General features: G+C 51.8%; 1 protein-coding gene across 2 annotated transcripts in view; it reads left to right on the forward strand.

Annotated features, from left to right (window-relative positions):
- LDLRAD3 (low density lipoprotein receptor class A domain containing 3) overlaps positions 1-20,761 on the forward strand; it is an 88,296-nt gene that overhangs the window by 43,105 nt on the left and 24,430 nt on the right. Inside the window, exon 4 of one of the 2 annotated variants that reach the window (XM_064152347.1) lies at positions 2,697-2,831. In XM_064152347.1, coding sequence (XP_064008417.1) covers positions 2,697-2,831 — 135 coding nt within the window. The remainder of the gene's footprint in view (positions 1-2,696; positions 2,832-20,761) is intronic. The other variant, XM_064152355.1, reaches the window with a different exon arrangement.

Here is a 20,761-nt window from a genome sequence, read left to right on the forward strand (position 1 = left end):
GATTGTCCCCCTGTACTCATGACTGCTGAAGCCACACTTTGAGTCCTGGGTTTAGTTTTGAGGCTCTCAGAGGTCTTCATGAAGGACACTGAGGTGCTGAAGAGGGGCAGTGAGGCTGGTGAATGGGTCTGGAGAATAGGGCTGGTGAGGAGCAGCTGAGGGAACTGCAGGTTGTTTAGCATGAGATAAAAGAAGGCTGAGGGGAGACCTTCTGTCTCTCCACAACTCCCTGAAAGGAGGCCAGAGGGAGCTTGGGCTTAGTCTTTTCCCATCACTTGTTCCTAGGGAGGAGAGGAAGTGGCCTCAAGTTGCTCCAGAGGTGGTTTAGGTTGGACTCTAGAGGAAGCTTCTTCCCTGAAAGGGTTCTCAAAGCCTGGCAGAGGCTGCCCAGGGAGGTGGCTGAATCCCCATCCCTGGAGGTGTTTCAGAGAGACAGAGAGGTGGTGCTGAGGGCCATGGGTTAACACCAGCCTGGGCAGAGTTAGACTCAATGATCTAAAAAGGCTTTTTCAACCAAAACCATTCCATGATTCTGTGAACAACTTTTGGCCTGGAGAGTCTGGTTTGGCCCTTGGGAGCACCATGGCAAGGAGGCAGCACCTCTGTGGACCAAGTGAGGCTAGAGAAAGACGATTGAAGGCTAAGGGAATTCATTTGGGTTATACTTCAACAAGTGGACTGGAAGGAACTTTTGACAGAAGTGCTTTAAACATCCTTGAGATGGTGGCCTGAGAAGTGGCAAGGCTCAGCTGCAAATGCTCATGAAGCTGGTTAGAAATGACATGATTTCCCACAAGCTTGTAATGTGGAGCTGCAGGAGGACATTACAGCTCCTGCTACCTTCCTGCCCGTTTCTCTCAGGGTTTTCTGGCGTGTCCAAGTGTTGTGCTTATGCAGAGGAACTCTAGATATCAAAGTGACCTGCAGAATCAATGTGCAGTGCTACAGGGCAGAAGTATGAGCCCAAAGGAGATTCATCAAGTTCATGATAAACATAATTCTGGAGGAACTGGGAGTGTTTGTCACATATACTGCAGCTTGTGTGTTTTAAAGGTTGATGGTGTGTTTTAAAGGATCCTTAAAGGCAGATCTTCCTTTAAAGAATGAAATATAGGCAGCCAGTTGGTGTGTGGGGACTGTAATCCCTTTGTTACTGTGGCAGAGAAGCACTTTGAAGCAGACAAGGCATCTCAGCAGCTTCTTTTGCAGGTTCTCAGTTGGAAAGCTTCATTCTGGTTCAGTTGCCTCATTCCTGAGCCTGGCAGGAGTTAAGAGCAGAGTGCTAACAGTGATCAAGGGACAAAGAAACTGATTTGTGAGGAGATACTAGAAACTGCTAAATTATGCATCTCTCAAGTGAGCAATGACTGTGCTGGAAGATGTGGTGGATATGGAGGGTGCAGACACTGCTCCGGGAGGAATTACCCAAAGTAGCATGGCCAGAGATGGAGAGAGGGGATCCTGCCCCCTGGTTCTGCTGACACCTCACCTGCAGGGCTGTGTCCAGCTGTGGGGCCCTCAGCACAGGAAAGACATGCACCTGTTGGAAACGGTCCAGAGGAGGCCACAGAGATGAGCAGGGGGCTGGAGCAGCTCTGCTAGCAGGGCAGGCTGAGGGAGCTGGGGGTGTTCAGAGAAGAGAAGGCTCCAGAGAGACCTAAGAGCAGCCTGCCAGAATCTGAAGGATCTTCAGGAAGGCTGCAGGGGGACTGTTTGCAATGGCCAGCAGGGACAGGATGAGGGTGGGAGGGATGGTTTGAGGACAGAGGAGAGCAGATTGAGATTGGATATGAGGAACAAGTTCTGCACCAGGAGGATGCTGGAACACTGCGACAGGTTGTCCAGGGAGGTGGTTTGGTCCCCGTGCCTGGAGGTGTTCAAGGTGAGGCTGGCCAAGGCTGTGAGCAAGCTGCTGTAGCGGAGGAGGTCCCTGCTGAGTGCAGAGGGGTTGGGCTGGGTGGCTTTTGGAGGTCCCTTCCGGCCCAAGCAATTCTAGGGTTCTACAGTCTTCCAGCATATTTACTACTGGGTTCAGTGTGGGTGAGAAGACTGCACCAGCTCAGTGAGCCTGCTGAAGAGCTGTTCTGCTTTTGCTCTGTGTGCACTGCTGGGCCTTACCTGCAAGGATTTTTCTGGGTGCATGCAGTGTCCACTTGTGTGGGCATTTTACCCTTAAAAAGGAGTTAAGTGCAAACACTAAGAAGCTGAGAAATGTCAACACAGCCATTGTATCAGTTCAACATAGTGAGTGGGATGCAGAAGGGGGAAGAAAGAGAAGCAGAGGTGAAATAAAGCACTGCCTGGCAGTTCCAAACTGAGGTTGTTGGCTTAGGATGGAAAACTTCATCTAAATTGAGTTTCCTGTCGTGAGGAGCAGCAGGCAGCGTCGGTGGTAGGCTGCCCTCCCTGTGCCTCCAACGTCAGCAACTGCTAAGCACCCCACAGTCATCCTTGCAGGGACTCATGGAAGTGAGCAGAAGGCTTTTCACAGCTGTGGGTGGACTGCCTCCCTGCTGATGGTGATGGATCTTCATCCCTCTCTCTTTAGAGAGACAGGGCTGGTGTGGTTGCCAGGTAGACTCGGCCGCTGAGCAGCTGATGAGTTGTGACCTGTCGTTGGCTGCCTAAGGGCTGTTCCCTGCCTGGGTAAGAGAAGCGCTGCTGAAAGCTCCCTCTCACTTCCTGTCTCCTTGCAGCAGCAAACCCCTTGCTGTGCTCCACTGCCCGGTTCCACTGCAGGAATGGTCTCTGCATTGACAAAAGCTTCGTGTGTGACAGCCAGAACAACTGCCAGGACAACAGCGACGAGGAGAGCTGCGACAGCCCCCAAGGTAGGCACCGGGGGGTTCTAGCAGCCAGCAGGCTCAGGAGGAAGTGTGATTGATTGTGGTGACTTGCTAGGTGCTGGCTGGAGCTGTGCTGTCCTCGGTCTGCAGGCAAGGAGGGGGGAGTGGAGGTCTGTTGCCCTCTGTGCTCAGTAGACAGGGAAAATGCCCTTGTCCAGAGAGTGCTTCTGATCTGTGAGCCACTGCTCACAGACTGCCTTCCACAAGAGATGGATTGGACCTGCAGGGGCAGTAATAAATCTGCTTCAGTAGTCTCTCTGTTTTCCAGATGAGTAAATCTCTGTGGAGCAAAGGATGAGGACAAGAAGAACCTTTTTTGTTTGACAGTTGCTCTTCGTTGAGTCTTGTGGAAGATCTCAAAACACAGTCCCTGACATTTTTCTCTTGCTAACTCCTGCTCTAAGTCTGCATGCAGTGCTCCTCAGCCTGCTTCCCTGTTCTGAGTGTCATGGTGTTGTATAAACCCTCGACCACCTGAGCTTAGCCAGTTCTTTGTGGTGGGCACCAGCTGCCAGACGTGCCTGAGAGACTTCTGAGAGGCAAAAGCTTGAGGTGGGGGCTGTGTGCAGGGGAGATGCCATGTGCTTGGGCCTGCCAGGGGAAGCTGCTGAAGAAGAGTAGCAGAATGTTCTAGGTGCTGGAGAAGAACAGGCTAGACACTAGGAAGAAGCTCTTGATAGAGGGCTGGGGGACAATGGAACAGGCTGCCCAGGGAGGTCATAGGTGGCCCCTCCCTGGAGGTACTCAAGGCCAGGTTGGATGAGGCCTTGAGCAGCCTGGTCTAGAGGGAGGTCTGTTTGTCAGTCACCACCTTTGCTCCCCTATCTTTGGAATCTCACATGACTCAGAGAGAGAGTTTCTTGTCAGTTCCGTGCAAGCTGGCTGAGACTTCAGCATCTCAAGGAGTCTTAATAGCTTTCCAGACCTGACTTGTCCAAAGTGCTGTTCAGACATGACCTGCTTAATCCTCCCAACGTTTCACTAAAGTATTTAGCATATAGAAGTAATGTTTCAGAGTTGAACAAGTAACTCATAACACTTCAGTTATTGCCAGCTGAACATTTCTGCAAATGGCTTTGAGCTGGAAGGGGGCAGACTGAGACTGGAGAGGAGGAAGAAACTTTAGAGCGAGGGTGGGGAGACACTGGAACAGGCTGCAGATGTCCCCTCCTTGGAAGTGCTCAAGGCCAGGTTGGATAAGGCTTTGAGCAACCTGGGCTGGTGGGAGATGTCCCTGCCCATGGCAGGGGGTTGAAGCTGGATGGTCTTTAAGGTCCCTTCCAACCCAGTTCATTGTATGAAGAGAAAGAAGGCAGGGTATGAAGGAGGAGGAAGACAGGGAGGCTGAAAGAGGACAACTTTAATGTATAGCTGCAGCCATGATTTGGTCGTTTTATGGAAGAGAAATAATGCTGAGCTTAGCAGGATGAGAAATGTTCTTCACAGCTCTGAGGGGGAGAGGGGAAGCACACAGCAGCAATGCCACCAGAGCAGAGCTGTTAGCACCCTCTGTCATTCTGCTAACCAAGCCCATGGTGCTTTGGCTCCATAGGAGAGGGCTACAGGGGTCACCCTGCTGCCTTGCCTCGGATCAGAGCCTTGAGACTAAGTCTGCCTGCCCCTACCCTCTGGGCAGTGCTGGGGCTGCCCCGTGGGCTGCCCCAGTCCGGTGCCTTCCAATGACAGGCCCGAGGCAGCCCAGCGTGGGTGGGTTGTTGGTAGTGCCTGCTTTTCAGGAGTTCAGCTCCCAGAGCTTACAGCAGCAGCAGCAGCAGCAGCAGCAGCATGGTCCTGCAGGCCTGGGCTGAGCGCTTCCTGTGCAGCTGGCCTCTAGGCGGCTGCCAGGCTGGTGGTTGTCATGGCAATCTGCTTTCCAGGAGAAAAGGGCTGGGCTTGGCAAGGTGTCACTCCTGGCTTTGTCCTTGCTCCTTCTGGGAGAGTCAGATGGGTAGGAGGGTTAAGCAAAGGGATTCTGGCTAGCTCTGCCCAGGGAAGAGCCCCAGCCAAGGCAGAAGGAACACTCTTGTTAGGATTGGTTTCTGGGCTTCTTGATGAAAAACAAGAGACATGAGTGCAAGTAGAGGGTTGGGAATGAGGAGTCCCCAGAGGAAATGCAGCTGTGGGCAGCACATCTACTTCTCCCTTTGGCAGCAGAGTCCTGCTGCTGCCTGCCAGTGGGCGCTGCTGGTGTACCTGAGAGAGAGAGGATTAAGCAGCTTTATGTGCTCAGCTTCCCCACCGAAGGTGCATAACCATTCCCCCTGGAGTTTGCAGTGCTGGGGCTGTCTGCCCTGGCTTCCAAACACACTGGCCTCTCTGTTCCTGAAGCAGTAGAGGCTGCCATGGACAGTCTTTCACTCCTCGTACTCCTTTCTACAGCAGATCTAACTACTGTAATGAAAATGAGCTTTGTGTTACTGCAGTAATCGTGGATCAGCATAGGGCAGAGACTGATCTATTGGAGAGCAGCCTTGGGGAGAGGGAGTGGTGATCCTGGTGGATAACAGGATGCCCATGAACCAAGAGTGTGTCCTTACAGCCAAGAAGGCCGAAGACATCCTGGGGTAGATTAGAAGGGCTGTGGTGAGTGGCCACATCGGCAATATTGTGTCCAGTTCTGGGCCCCTCAGTTCAAGAAGGACCTCAGGGAACTGCCTGAGGGAGCCCAGCCCAGAGCCACCAAGCTGCTGCAGGCAGTGGAACATCTCCTGTGAGCCCAGGCTGAGGGAGCTGGGGCTGGGAGCTTGGAGTAGAGGAGCCTGAGGGCTGCCCTCATTGCTGCTGCTAAAGATGTGCAGGGACACAGCCAGGCTGTGCTCAGGGATGTCCAGTGACAGGACAGGGGGCACTGGGTGCCAGCTGGAGCAGAGGAGGTGCCAGGGGAACAGGAGGGAAAACTTCGTCACTGTGGAGTTGTGGAGTCTCCTTCTCTGGGGACATTCCAATCCCACCTGGATGTGTTCTGTGTGCCCTGCCCTAGGTGCCCCTGCTCTGGCAGGGGTGTTGGACTGGATGATCTCTGGAGGTCCCTTCCAACCCCTGCCATTCTGTGAGTCTGTGATTAATTAGAACTGTGTCTAGTTAGGGACAGAGCAGAGCACCTCTGCAGGGCATTAGCAAATCAAGATAGAGGTTTTCTCCCCCCCCAGGATGTGTTCCCACCCAGTGTGGTAGCTATGCTCAGTGTATTCCAGTGCAGTCTGATTGCCATTTGTACTATTTTCATACCTAAATCTGATTTAGCAATCACTCAGCTCGAGAAGCACTCTGTGATAGTGTCATTATGTCTGTTTAAGAGATGGGGAATAAGGGTCATTGACTGGCTAAATAAGGTGCTCCCAGAATGGTGACATCCTGACTAGCAGGAGTAGAGCTTCATCTGTGCTTGTCTGCTTCAGTGAGATGTCCTGCAACTTAGTGCTTGTTTTGAGATGCTTTGGAACATTGAAATGGAAGTGTGAATTACTAATTGCTGTTTTGCTCTCCTTCTGCTCTTGGCTACGCACTGACAAGCTTTTTCAATGAACTCCTCTTCCTGCTCCTCCAGGAACTTCAAAGGCTCCCTTTATCCTGCTGTCCTTACTGGAAAGCTCCAGTAGCTTTTCAGTTCATGTTGTGTCAGACACTCTGTGCATAAAGGTCCTCTCCTTCAAGAGGAGTCTCTCTGTGGCCTAGGAAGAGAATCACAGATTCACAGAATGCTTTGGGTTGGAAGGCACCTCCAAAGGCCATCCAGCCCAGACCCCCTGCACTCAGCAGGGACATCCTCCACTAGAGCAGATTGCTCACAGACTTGTCCAGCCTCACCTTGAACACCTTCAGGCATGGGGCGTCAACCAGCTCCCTGGGCAACCTGTTGTAGTGTCACAGCAGCCTCCTGGTGCAGAACTTGTTCCTCACATTCAATCTCAATCTGCTCTGCTCTCATTGCAAACTATTTAGGAGTCTCACACCCATCCCCCGACCCCGATCACTAATTTTAATGATAACCAAGTTCTCTTGCAGTGGTCCTGGAAACATTATACAGAGGAATAGTGCTGCATCTAGAAATAACTAGCAAAGATGCAAACATTAAACTCAGATGAGCTGGAAGAGAAGGTTCCTGCAGTCAGTACACTGCTTGCAGTTAATTGTGTTGCTTGCCCACTAGATGGACTCAAGATGCTCCTTCCTGCTTACGGCAGAAGGCAGTTAGTGAATGAGAAGGGTTTCCAGAGTGTTGCTAAGAGGCTTTGAGTATTCCCTGACAGAAACTATCTCCTGACTCGCAGGGCTAGCTACAGCTTCAGGCAGCACCCAAAATGCTCTCTGGGAATTCTGTTGGTGTCATGTCAGTCTCTGAGGCTTCTGATTCTTCCCAGACTTCCCAGGGTGCTGGGGAAAGGAGGCAGATGATCTCTGACCTTCTCCTGGCTCCTCTGGATGATCTGTGTACCTCCAGGACTTCCCATCTTGGCAGGAGAACTTTCAGGTGCAGGCAGGATGTCTTGCAGTGTGCAGTCTCAGCACGAGGTCACACTGGCTCTGCAGGTCAGGTGTGTGGAGGCATTTAGAGCCTGTTCCTGGTAAACTCAAAGCAGGCAGTTTCCAGGCAGTTCAGCAGAGCTAGCTCACAGCTTAGCAAAGCACAGTGCTGCAGCAGGCAACGGCAGAGTCACTGCCAGAAACAGAGAGCAGCAGGCATCAGCAGGGCACATTGCTCATCTCTTTCATCAATACAGCCCAAGGCTAATGAGCCTTTGGACACAGAATAGCCAATCAGAATGGCAGGTATCCAGGCTTGAAGGGGGGCAGTGATTTGAGATGAGAGCAAAGCAGACTGAGCTTGGATTTCAGGGACAAGTTCTGCACCAGGAGGGTGCTGGGACACTGCAACAGGTTGCCTAAGGAGGGAGTTGAGGCCTTGTGCCTGGAGCTGTTCAAGCTGAGGCTGGCCAAGGCTGTGAGCAACCTGCTGTAGTGCAGGATGTCCCTGCTGAGTGCAAGGGGGTTGGACTAGATGACCTTTGGAGGTCCTTTCCTACCCAAACCATTCCATGGCTCTATGACTCCATATAAAATCAAACTTTCTGTAAGGCAGAGTTAAGTTGTAGCTGTGGCAGCACAGTGGAACCACCGAAGAGCCAAACCACATTGCTCTAAGCAAGGATTTCTTGCAAGAGACACAAACTGGCCAGATCTCTCAAAGCCCTAGACAGAGGGGGTCACCTACATTGCTGCTGTAGGCAGCTCTGTGTTCCTGGCTGCTCCCCTTCCTAGGAGCCAAGTGCACTGCACCAGCAAAGCCTCCAGCCACAGACACCTGGCTGACCTGCAGTCGCTGCAGTCACTCTTGCTGAGCAGATGGCAGTAAAGCTTTTCAGCAGGCTTTGGTAGCCCTGCTCCAGGGAAATGTCTGCCCTGAATACATGCAGCTTTAGGTCCATTACATAATTGATTCTGATTGAACTGCTACAGCATCTGAACAGGGACACCTGCGTACCTGCTCATGTTGGCTTTGCATCTGAGTAACAACACAGACACAGGCTTTGACAGAGCTCACACCACAAATTATTCCCATACAGAACCAGATTTCCAACATCTGCTGAACTGCTTCAGCTGGGGATGGAGCTGCAGCCTGATATCTTCCACCCTATACTGCTGGCAGCTGCAGGTGGAAAAAAAACAAAAGGACATAAAAAAAGCTTCTCCCGGATTGGAACAGGCAGGAAGATAGGATCTTTTTCTCCCACTCTAGCAGCAAAAACGGTCTTCATTTCCACTGCTGCACAAAAAGAATGTCGCAGCTGCTAAAGAAATGAAAGCTTTTGTGCTCACTGTGCTACAAAACTTATTCCTCACATCCAACCTCAATCTGCTCTGCCCTCATCTCAAACCATTGCCCTCATCCTGTCCCTGCAGGCCTTTGCAAACAGTCCCTCTGCAGCCTGCTTGTAGCCCCTTCAGGTCCTGGCAGGCTGCAATTAGGTCTGCCTGGAGCCTTCTCTTCTCCAGGCTGAACACCCCCAGCCTGTCCTCCTAGCAGAGCTGCTCCAGACCCCTGACAGTTGTCATGTCAGTGACTACTTAACGAACAGGACACAGAAGTGGACTTCTCCATCCAAAACATCTTGCTCACCAGGTTGCTGTCTTCCTTAACTCCCTGTGCTTACTTTGACACCAGAACTGAATTTGAAGGCACTGAAGCCCCTTTGTAGCCCTGTGCCATCTGCACTCCTCCCCCTTGCTCTTCAGGTTTTGCTGTTTGCACAGACTCTACCTTACAAACAGAAAACAAATTATTCAGCTTCTCCTTCTCCTTGCACGTTGATGTTTATGGAATTGAAAATTCCATAATTACTTTGTTGTCCACATGTGATCCCTCATAAATATGGATTTTTGGCATAATCCTTTGCAGCAAATGAGCAGAGGCTCCTGGTGCTGTGGGAGGGGAGCCCAAGAAGGGGCACACAGTCTGCAGACCGATGCCACAGCTGTCATCATGTCACCACTTGCCAGTTTTCAGCAGGCAGAACAATATCTGTCCTCAGCCTGCCCAGGAAGACTGCTCAGGGCGTAGGAGACAAGCAGGGCTTTATACAAATAAAGTTCTAATGCAAGAGCAGCAGAGAAGAGAGTGCTGGAATCCAGCAGCTTCGTCCTTCCCATGTTTGCAGGGACTGAAACGCTTGGCTGTGGATGAGGCTCAGCTTTGCCTGGAGCCTGCTGAGAAGCTCTTGTTTGGGGTAATCCACTTGCTCACTATGGTCTCCTGGCGAGGTTCAGATCAGGCAATCTGAGACACCTTTCTTCTGAAGCCTGGCTGCCAGCTTCTTTGGGTGTTAAAAAGCCCCCCAGAGCAGCCCGTGCTGCACAGGGAGTCCAGCACTCAGGTGTGAGCTGCAAGAAAGAAACAACTGCCACTGGCTTCAGCTGCACAGAGCTCACCCTGCCGGTGGCCCAGCTGGGAGGAGTGTTTGGAAGCAGTGGGCGTGACATGACGTCTGGAAGGCACACCAGGGTGTTAGAATCTCACCTCAGCTGCCCAGTGTCTCCTCCACAGTTCAGTTCCCCACACTCTTAGTTCTCTGGTGAGATGACTGAGTGCACCTCAGCAGGTCTGCAGGTGTCCCCAGGCTGAGTGATGTTGGTAAGCCTGAAGGAGAGGATGGGTGCATCCAGAGTGAGTGGTGCCTGACACCTTTGCAAGCCATGCAGCCTGTCTGAGGCAGAGACCAAGCAGTGTGGAAAACCTCTGTGAAATGAATTCACATCTTAGTAATGAATTCCCAGGAAGGACCAGGAATGCTTTTGGTCTGTGCCTTTTGTGCCTCCACCTCTGTAACCTGGGCAGCCTCGTGTGCAGCAGGGGGAACACTGAGCCTGTTCCTCTGCTCTGCCATTCAGCATTCCACCCTCACCATCTCCTCTCCTCTCTTCTTCTAGCAGTTTTATTAAGTTTTTTGTTTGTAAAGCACTTAAGTAAAATTTGTACTTACCACAGAATGGTTCAGGCTGGAAGGGGCTTCACAGCACAACTCCTCCAATCTCCTGCCATGGGCAGAAACACTTCTCAACTAGATTCAACTGCTCAAGGCCTCATCCAGCCTGGCCTTCAACACCCCCAGGGAGAAGGAAGCCACAGCCTCTCTGGGCAGCCTGTTCCAGAGTCTCAGGGGTTCCTCAGGTGCTGCTGGCAGCTCCTCTCAGGTGGTTTGCTAGGTGGGAGCAATCTCCTGATGCCTTTGACACGAGGTGTGTGTGCACTGGCCACAGCACCTTCCCCTTGCACACCAGAACCAAGTCCTTGCACTGCAAGGGGGGAAAGCTCTTGGATGCTGCTGCTGCAGGAAATATCTGCTAGAGGAGGATATTTCCATAGGCCCTGGACTGATGGTCCCCTTCTGCAGCATAAGCTGGGAGCAAACATTTGGGCAGCCCCCAGCAGGCACAGCTGGGGTGCAGGGAAAGCCCTGACTGGAGCTGGCCCCTGGAGTGGCAGGGGGCAGAAGAAGGCCCTGAGCTGAGTGAAGTGCAAACTGCTGCCAGCAGCTGTCTGGAAGCCTTCTGGCAGAGCCCTGAGCAGTGCCTCGAAGAACAATCTCCCCTGGGCTTTGGAATGCTTTTCAGTCACAGGTTTTTTCATTTGCAGCAGGGTGGAGTGCTCTGCAGTGCTCTCTGCCAAACTTCAGCTGTGGGAGCTGAGCCAGGAGAAAGGGGAGGGGGGGGAAAGTAGAAACCAGGCTCTCAGTAGGTTCCTTTGCAGGGGTTGCAGAACTGCCTCTCCAGCAGGATTGCCTTACCCTCACAGCACCCTCCTGTAACTGCAGTCACAGCAGGTCCTGTCTCTTTTGCTAGCTAGAAGGGCTTCTTTAGCTGCTGCTTTTTGTCTCTCTCTTTCCCATACCCCTTGCCCTTCTGCTTTTACAGCACAGTGAGAGAGTGCCAGGGAAATGAAGAGGGTGCTGCACACCTTTGCCCTTCCCCCACAGAGGAGTGTGTCTGTCTTGTGTCTGCTGGGGCTGTGTCCCCACAACTGAGCCAAAAACTGCAACGGAGGATTTCTTCCCAAAGGGTCTGTTTAGGTGCGCAAGTAAAGGTCACTTTTTAGTTCGTTCTGTGCTCTTGGGCATGTTAGAAAAGTTTTATGGAAAATCAGTGGTTTATCTTGCTTTTCAGGGAGGTAATTGATGAATCACCAAAGGATCACAGAGTGCCACGTTGGAAGGGACCCCGAGGGTCATCTGCTCCAAGCTTTCCAGGTGTAGGCGCAGCTGAACTGAGCTGGCCTAGAACCCTGTTCAAGCTGAGTTTCAAACTGTCCAATGAAGGAGACTCCACTGCTTCCCTTGGGAGATGATTCCAGTGTCCAGCTGTGCTCACAGGGAAGCATTTTGCTCTGCAGTCCCATGGGAACCTGCCCAGCAGTAACTTGTCCCCATCATCCCTTGTCTTTGCTGAAGGTCTCCTTGGATAAAGGCAGTCTCCATCCTCCTGGTAGCCACCATTTATGTCCTGGCCCATGGTAAAGAAAACTTAATGCAAGTGAAACTTAACCCAGCTTGCCAGAGCCTTGGCTTGGGCAGATAGCAGAGACTTCATTCTCACTTCCCTCCTTGTTAGAGGCTTCAAATAGGATGTCCACTGTTTGGCAATTCCCTTGGCCCTGTGCAGCACCACTCAGTTGTGCTTTGTTCAGTGCAAGCTTCAAGGCCTCAGGCTGTGATGATTTCATGGGCAGTTACTGTACCTGCAGTTCTCCCAAGCTCTCTTCTTCTAGTTTCACCTCTGCTCTAAGGCCAAGAGCAGAGGCCCAAGGATGATCCAAAGGCAGGAACACTTCTGCTATGTGGACAGGCTGAGGGAGCTGGGTTTGTTCAGCCTGGAAATGTAGGGCCCTTGGAGCTGCCTTCAAATACCTGAGGGGATCCCATGAACTCTTTGTTGCCTCCCTGGTTTCTTTAAGCTAATCGGGCAAGTGCAGGGTGACTCTAACCTTGCCCTTTCCCTCTTTTCCACCTGCAGAACCAGCTCTCTGCTTCTATCATTTCCCAGGCAGGGGAGCAGATGCACCTCAGTTGCTGGGCTGCCTTTGCCTGCTGTGTGCCTGTGCTCTGCGCTCATGTAAGCATCGCTTCATCCCATCCGCTTCTTCATGGCAATCTCATGGACCACTTGTTGCTGAGTCTTGCTGAATAACTCACATGCAAGAAGGTTCTACTTGCTCTGAAGCAGGATCCTGTAGTACTGAGCTTGTCTTCCAGCTTGTTACTTTACCATTTGTTGGCTCGTGCTGACTTCAGGCCCATCCTGTCACTAGGACCTTGTTAAACTAAGTGCCCTGTGGTTTGGTCTTGAAGCCCTGCCCTTGCTGTTGGTATCAAGAGTAGTTCAGCCTGTCCTCATCCCTTTCATCTGTGCTGTATCTGTTGCACACTTTTTACCCCCCCTGAAGCCACATGTGTTTTCATAGGTGCATGACTGCAGAGTGGCACAGGAGGGGTGCAGCTGCTATGACTTCATCTGTTATTATTTGTTATCCTGTTTGTCTCTTTTTGATCTCTGGAACTCAAAACAATGATCAAATAAGGATTCTCTTTCACTGCTCTTGGCACTGGTGTCTCTGGTGGATGAAAGTGGCTGAGGTTGGTTCTCAGTAGTTCACATGAATCCATCTTCAGTCCAGCTGAGTCTATCACCCGTTTCTGGTTTTGCTGAACCTAAGATTTCCTTCTGCCTTGCATTGTTTACTTTGGTGTTTCAGGCTCAAGTGTGCTTCATGGGCTGGGAGGGGGAAAGCTTCGGCATTTCCCCCTTCCCGTTTTGCATGTCCCTTGAGCAGGATCTGGTTCAGAGGGGATAATGTGGAGATGCCTTGAGGAACAGGGAGGGGAACAAGGTCCAGACCTCGTCCAGGCACCTCTGTGCCTGCTGTCCATCTGCTGTGGGTGGAAGGCAACTCTGCTGCAGCCTTAGCAAGTGTTCCACAGCATCAGGGAACCTGATGAGTCCTGTTCCTCAGGGGTGGGTACTGAGACTAGTACTGTTTGACATCTTTGTCAGTGGCATTGAGCCACCCTCAGCAAGTCTGGGAATGACACCAAGCTGTGTGGTCCAGCTGACATGATGGAGGGAGGGGATCCATCTAGAGGGACCTGGACAGAAGAGACAGTTAGGGCAATGCCAGCCTCATGAAATTCAGAAAGGAGGTTATGCTCTGCTGAGACCTCACCTGCAGTGCTGGGTCCAGGTCTGGACCCCCCAGACAAGGACATGGACCTGTTGGAGTGAGTCCAGAGGAGGCCATAAAGGTGATCAGAGGGCTGGAGAACCTCCCCTGTGGGGACAGGCTGGGAGAGTTGGGGCTGTTCAGCCTGGAGAGGAGAAGGCTCCAGGGAGACCTTAGGGCAGCCTGCCGGGACCTGAAGGGGGTCAAGGAATACTGGGGAGGGACTTCTGACAAGGCTGGGAGTGCCAAGACAAAGAGTGGCTTCAAACTGGAAGAAGCTGGGTTTAGATTTAGCCAAATTAGGAAGAAGCTGGGGTGGTGAGACACTGGAACAGGTTGCCCAAGGAAGTGTTCAAGGCCAGGTGGGATGAGGCCTTGAGCAACGTGGGCTAGTAGGAGATGTCCCTGCCCGTGGCAGAGATGGTGTTTAAGGTCCATTCCAACCCAAACCGTTCTAGGATTCTCCGATCTCTCTCATAAGGCACTTTTAAGATGCCTAAAAATGATGTCAGGAAGCAGAAACATCTTTCCTTTGCCAAGTGTTGTGTGAAATATCCAGGAGGACACCTTCAGGAGGAGACCTTCCTTGGCAGGGTAGAAGGGGAAGAGGAAGATACCAGTTGTGCCTTTTTCACAGCTTTGAAGCAGCATCTCTTGAAGTGTACTACATCCTTAGCCCTGTCTGCTGCCTGCCTTTGTTTCCATGTCAAACCTGAGGGTAATTATCACACTTCATAAACTTGAGGGTATGCAAAAAAGGTGCTGCTACTGGAGGCACCTCATGCTGCAGACTGTTCTGGATGCTGCTTTCTGTGGCAGTTCCTTCTACAGAGCAGTTTATGTGCAGCTTCAAAGCAGTCACCCTGCTTAAAGTGTTCAGAGTCCTAATTACCTTGGAAAAATTCTGGGCTTCTTTTCCTTTTGTGCTTTAACACATTTTAAAGATGCTTCCTGTGGCCAGACTTCAGAGTGGCATTTCTACAACTGCTTTGGCTATGCAAGTGAAGCTGTCACAGCATCACAGGGCTGGAAGGGCCCTCAAGGGTCATCCAGTTCCAACTTCCCTGCCATGGGCAGGGACACCTCACACTAGATCAGCTTGCCCAGAGCTACTTCCATCCTGGCCTCAAAAACCTCCAGGGATGAGGCTTCCACTACCTCCCTGGGCAACCTGTGCCAGTCTCTCACCACCCTCATGCTGAAGGACTTTTTCCTAACATCCAGTCTCAATCTACCTTCCTCTAACCTGATCTATTCCCTTCAGTCCTATCACTACCTGACACCCTAAAAAGTCCCTCCCCAGCTTTCTCACAGCCACCTTCAGATACTGGAACGCCATGAGAAGGTCTCCTTGCAGCCTTCTCTTCTCCAGACTGAACAATCCCAACTCTCTCAGCCTGTCCACACAGCAGAGCAGCTCCAGCCCTCTGATCATTCTTGTGGCCCTTCTCTGGACACCTTCCAGCACCTCCAGATGTTTTTTGTCACAGAGGCTCCAGAACTGGACACAGTGCTCCAGGTGGGGTCTAAGCAGAGCAGTGCAGAGGGGCAGGATCCCCTCTGCCCACACTGCTCTGGATACAGCCCAGGCTCTGCTTGGCTCTCTGGGATGCAGGTGCACACTGCTGGCTCATGTGGAGCTTCTCATCCACCATGTCATGTCCTCCAGAGCTGTGTGAGCTACCTGCTGAGAGATTTTTGAGTGTTGTGCTTTAAGGACATCTCAGCTGATGAGCTGAGTTTTTTTGCAGATAGGTCCAAGAGCCAAATTGAAGGTGTTGAGAAGAGTTGGTGCCACACCACCAAGCCTTCTATAGGAAGAGGGAAGCCACAGGTGTGTGTGCTTCACTCCTGTAGCACACCTTGGTGTGCTACATAGCTTATGAAAGCAGAGTCCTAGAATGGCTTGGGTTGAAAGAGAGCTCAGAGCTCATCTGCTCCAACCCCCTGCCACGGGCAGGGACACCTCTCAACTAGACTCAGCTGCTCAAGGCCTCATCCAGCCTGGCCTTGAGCACCCCCAGGCAGCAGGCAGCCACAGCCTCCCTGGGCAACCTGTCCTAGAGACTGGAGTGGATGAGCTGTGAGGTCCCTTCCAACCTAAGCCATGCTAGAAGGCTGTGATTTTAGCAGCCTGTAATGAGAGCTCTGTAGCCACTGGCCTGTACTTGGCCTATGGGGAGGATGAGCCTGTTTGCTATTAAAAACGAGTCTCCAAAACATAGGTTTTGGTCTGGAGCTCAGCAGCAAGGCTGAGCCAAGGAAGCCCAGTTCGAAGCAGTGGCTCTGTAGCTTGCCAAGGGGAGCTGTGTCTGTGTCACTTGGATTTCTTGTATTGACCAGGAGAGATTAGGAGGCTGACTTGCTTTCCTGAACTGATCACTTGTGGCAAGGATTGCTGCTGACCCAGGATATTTTGAGAGGTTGTTGATGATGCAGGAAACATCCTGTCAAATATTTTCTTTTCAGCCTTTTTGTGCCTTTTAGCCCTTTTGTTTTGGCACCACAGCAGGTTAACATTCAGCATGCTGTGTCTGCATCCTTTGCCTCTAGGGATTCTTGGCATGCTTGGGGATGACTCTGTCCAAATGCTGTGGCTCTGATTAGTTCTGCACTCCCTTTTGCTTCTGTTCTGTGATGGAAAGGGATAATCCTGCCTCTGAACTAGAGGACAGATTCTGCAAGCACTCAGAAGTCCTAAAAATGAAAAGAAAAAAACAGTCCAGCCCTAAACCTCCAGACAAACCTGCTGGTTTTGGACCCCAGAGAGGCTGTAAGCTGAAATCCAAAGCAGCTGGATCATGTTATGCAAACTCCCAGCTGAGATAAGAAATTGATTGAAGATAAGCAACTGCTGCAGCTGAAGATGTGGTGCTGGACAGGCCTCATTTTTGGAATCACGTGCCCAGATGACCAAGAAGGCCACCAGCATCCTGGCCTGCATCAGCAATAGTGTGGCCAGCAGGACCAGGGCAGGTCGGGGTTGGCCTCTTCTCCCGAAGTAACAAATGGTAGGATGAGAGGAAATGGCCTCAAGTTGCTCCAGGGTAGGTTTAGATTGGAGATGAGAAAAAAACTTCTTTTGTGCAAGAGTAGTCAGGGTGGAGTCTCCATCCCTGGGGATGTTCAAGAAGCATAGATTTGGGCAGTGTTAGAAGAGTGGTTGGATGCACTATTGAAGTTCTTTTTTATAGAATCATAGAATCAACCAGGTTGGAAGAGAGCTCCAAGCTCAGCCAGTCCAACCTAGCACCCAGCCCTGGCCAATCAACCAGACCATGGCACTAAGTGCCTCAGCCAGGCTTTGCTTGAACACCTCCAGGGATGGTGACTCCACCACCTCCCTGGGCAGCCCATTCCAATGCCAATCACTCTCTCTGACAACAACTTCCTCCTAACAGCCAGCCTAGACCTCCCCTGGCACAACATGAGACTGTGTCCCCTTGTTCTATTGTTGGTTGCCTGGGAGAAGAGCCCAACCCCACCTGGCTACAGCCTCCCTTCAGGTAGTTTTCCATCTTGATTCCATAAATCTGTTGCTGTCCTTATTTGGAACAGATCTTCTCACCTAAAAGCAGAAACACTTTTAATCTGCAGAAAGATAAGGAAGCCTGTCCTCCTAGCACAGCTGCTTCAGCCTCCTGATCATCCTCATGACCTGCTCTGGACCCTCTCCATCAGGTCCATGTCCTTCCTGTGGTGAGGCCTCCAGAGCTTGCCCCAGCCCTGCAGATGAGGTCTAAGCAAAGTGGTGCAGAGCAGAGGGGCAGGATCCCCTCTCTCTGTCTCTGGCCACACTGCTCTGGATGCAGCCCAGGCTGCCATTGGCCTTCTGGGCTGCCAGTGCCCATTGCTGGCTTCTGTCTAGCTTCCCCCCCACCAGCACCCCCAGGTCCTGCTCTATAGGGCTGCTCTCAATCTCATCACCCCCAGCCTGGACTGATCTTTAGGGCTGCCCCAACCAATGTGCAGGACCACCTCTCCAGGCTGTCCAGATCCCCCTGTATGCACCCATCCCATCCTCCCCTCCCTCCAGTCATTGCTGAGGGTGCCTCAGTCTCACTCTCTATAGCATTCCAAGACTTCCAAAACCTGCCCTGACCCAGCAGACTTTAGCAACAGCTCAAGTTATTCTTCTCTACTTCTGGAAACTTAGTTACTGGACCATGTCTGCAGAAGGACAGGGAAGCTGGGGAAGGGTCTGGAGAACAGGGGTGGGGAGGAGCAGCTGAGGGAGCTGGGGGTGTTTAGTCTGCAGAAGAGGAGGCTCAGGGGAGACCTTATTGCTCTCTACAGCTCCCTGAAAGGAGGCTGGAACCAGGTGGGGGTTGGGCTCTTCTCCCTAGTAACAACTGACAGGAGGAGAGGAAATTTCCTTGCACTGGGGGAGGTTTAGGTTGGACATTAGCAGAAACCTCTTCACTGAAAGGGTTCTCAAAGCCTGGCACAGGCTGCCCAGGGAGAGGGTTGAACCCCCATCACTGGGGAGGTTTCAGAGAGGCAGAGATGTGGTGCTGAGGGACATGGTTTAGCACCAGCCTGGCCAAAGTTAGAGAACGTTTGGACTCAATGATCTGAAAGGGCTTTTCCAAGCAAAAGTGTGCTGTGACTCTCTGAGTTAACCTTCCCAAGGGTACAGCCAAAGGAGGGCTGGACTCCCAGCTTCTTGCTGAGAATGCTGCAGTAAGCACGAGGCAGTGTGCTTCTCTCCTGCTGACAGAGCAGACACCAGGGCTCAGATGGTTTGTCCAGCACAGGTAATCTGCAGACCATGCTGAAGCCCTCTGGTATAATCCCATTCATACCTAACAACAAGGGATTACCTCCTTCACTTCTCTCTCGTTGTTGGCCACGTTCTGGAGTCTTGCTCAGTTTAGGGAGCAATTTTGTGCCTTGTAGCTTCTGCAGATAACATAAAGGGCCCTGCTATGGGAGACAAGTATCAGCTGCCAGCAAGCAGCTTAAGCTGCTGCCAGCTCTGGATTCTGCACTAAGGTGGAAACAGCATTACCTAAACAGCATGACCTTTACCTCTTCATCACAGATTTGCCAGACTCCTGACAAGCAAGCTTTGGATGTGGTTTGGCTTTTCTGTTGGTGTTTTGTTTTGTTGGTTGGTTGTTTTTTGGGGGGATGTGTGTTTATTTGTTTTCTTGCTGTGTTTTTTTCTGTAATTAAATGAAAGCAGAGTTACTCTGTCAAGCTTAACACCTGAGCTCTGCTGAGACCTCACCTGCAGAGCTGCAGCCAGCTCTGGAGCCTTCACCACAGGACCTGATGAAGAGGGTCCAGAGGAGGCTACAAAGATGAACAGGAGGCTGGAGGACTGGCTGAGGAAGTTGGAGTTGTTCAGCCTGGAGAACAGAATGCTCCAGGCAGACCTAAGAGCAGCCTGCCAGGACCCGAAGGGGCTACAAGAAGGCTGCAGAGGGACTGTTTGCAAAGGACTTCAGGGACAGGATGAGGGCAATGGCTTGAGATGAGAGCAGAGCAGATTGAGATTGGATGTGAGGAACAAGTTCTGCACCAGGAGGGTGCTGGGGACCTGCAACAGATTGCCCAGAGAGGTGGTTGAGGCTTATCCCTGGAGATACTCAAGTCTGTGAGCAGGCTGCTCTAGTGGAGGATGTCCCTGCTGAATGCAGGGGCTGAACTGAATGGCCTTTGGATGTCCCTTCCAACCCAAACCATTCTGTGGTTCTTTGAATATAGAAAGAGGAATTTTAGGCTGTATCTCACTGCTGAGGGCCAAAGCAGGCAGCCAGGCTCAGACACAGCACTGAGCTTTTCTCATGTGGGTTCATTACAGAGGTGGAGGACAGCCCCAGTGGTATGAAGAGCTGGGGGAAACAGCTGCTGCTGTACCGAGGGGTTGCCTTCTGTGTTGGTGTCTTCCTAACAGTGGTGCTGACACAGGCTGTGTGCATGCCAGCCTCGCTTCCCCTGCAGGGACAGTAGACAAGGCCCTCAGAGCCTGGGAGGTGATACAAATCCTGGGCAGAGTGCAGGGATAAGAGACTCCTGGCTGCTTGATTTGGTGATGGTCTGCAGCCTGTGCAGTAATGGAGATGCTCCTGTGCCCCCTCAGCCCTTGTTCGCTGCTCCTTTCTGACATGCAGCTGAGAAGCCAGCTTGGCATCTCCACAACTTGTCTGTGTGCTTGGAGCACAACAACCCCAGGCAGCCTTCAGGATTGGATTGGGGCAGAATGGCTGTACACTACCCAGCACAGAGAGACCTGGGATGCTGATCAGCAAGCAGCTGGCTTAAATATGAGCTAGTGAGTGCCCATCTGGCCAAGGCCATCAGCATCCTGGCCTGGATCAGCAACGGTGTGGCTGGCAGGAGGAGGACAGGGATTGTCCCTGTGAACTCAGCACTGGTGAAGATAGACCTGGAATACTGTGTCCAGTTCTGAGCTCCTCAAGAGAGGCAGGGAGAGAGTCCAGTGGAGAGCTGTGCTGATGAGTGGGGGACTGGAACATCTCTGCTGTGAAGAAAGGCAAAGAGCCCTGGGGCTGTTTAGTGTGGAAGGGAGAAGGCTGAGAGGGGATCTGATCAATGTCTGTAAATATTTGAGGGATGGGGGTCAGGATGAAGGTGCCAGGCTCTGTTTGGTGGTGCCCAGTGACAGGACAAGGAACAACAGGTACAAGAACCTAGGAGGTGCCACCTCAGCACAAGGAGACACTTCTGTATGGTGAGGGTGCTGGAGCCCTGGAGCAGGCTGCCCAGGGAGGTTGTGGAGTCTTTCCAAACCTACCTGGATGTGTTCCTGGGTGACCTACCCTGGGTGACCCTGCTCTGGCGGGGAGGTTAGACTGGATGATCTCTGGTGGTCCCTTCCAACCTCTGAGGTTCCGTGAGTCTGTGACACTGGCACATCAAGCTGTCACCGAGTACTGCTCAGTGTGACAGTATTTGTTAGGAGAACTTGTCAGCAGCCCTGAGATATTTTTGCTGTTGACAGAAAGCAAACCCAAGGAGAAGCAGAAGGGAATGCCTGAGCAGCTGGAATTGCTTTGTGGATGTTTCTGAGATGCCTTCTCCAGACTGGCTGCCCTAGGGGAATCAGGGCTGTCAGAAGGTGAAGGACTTGCTCTCAGTGTAATATATTCTGTTTGCAGTGGAGAGTAAGTCATCTGCTACTGCGGTAATTAAGATAGTGTGAACGAGATTAAAATCAACATCAGATTAGTGGCTAATT

Source organism: Pogoniulus pusillus, chromosome 1 (genome assembly GCF_015220805.1).
Source record: "Pogoniulus pusillus isolate bPogPus1 chromosome 1, bPogPus1.pri, whole genome shotgun sequence".
Lineage (NCBI taxonomy): Eukaryota > Metazoa > Chordata > Aves > Piciformes > Lybiidae > Pogoniulus > Pogoniulus pusillus.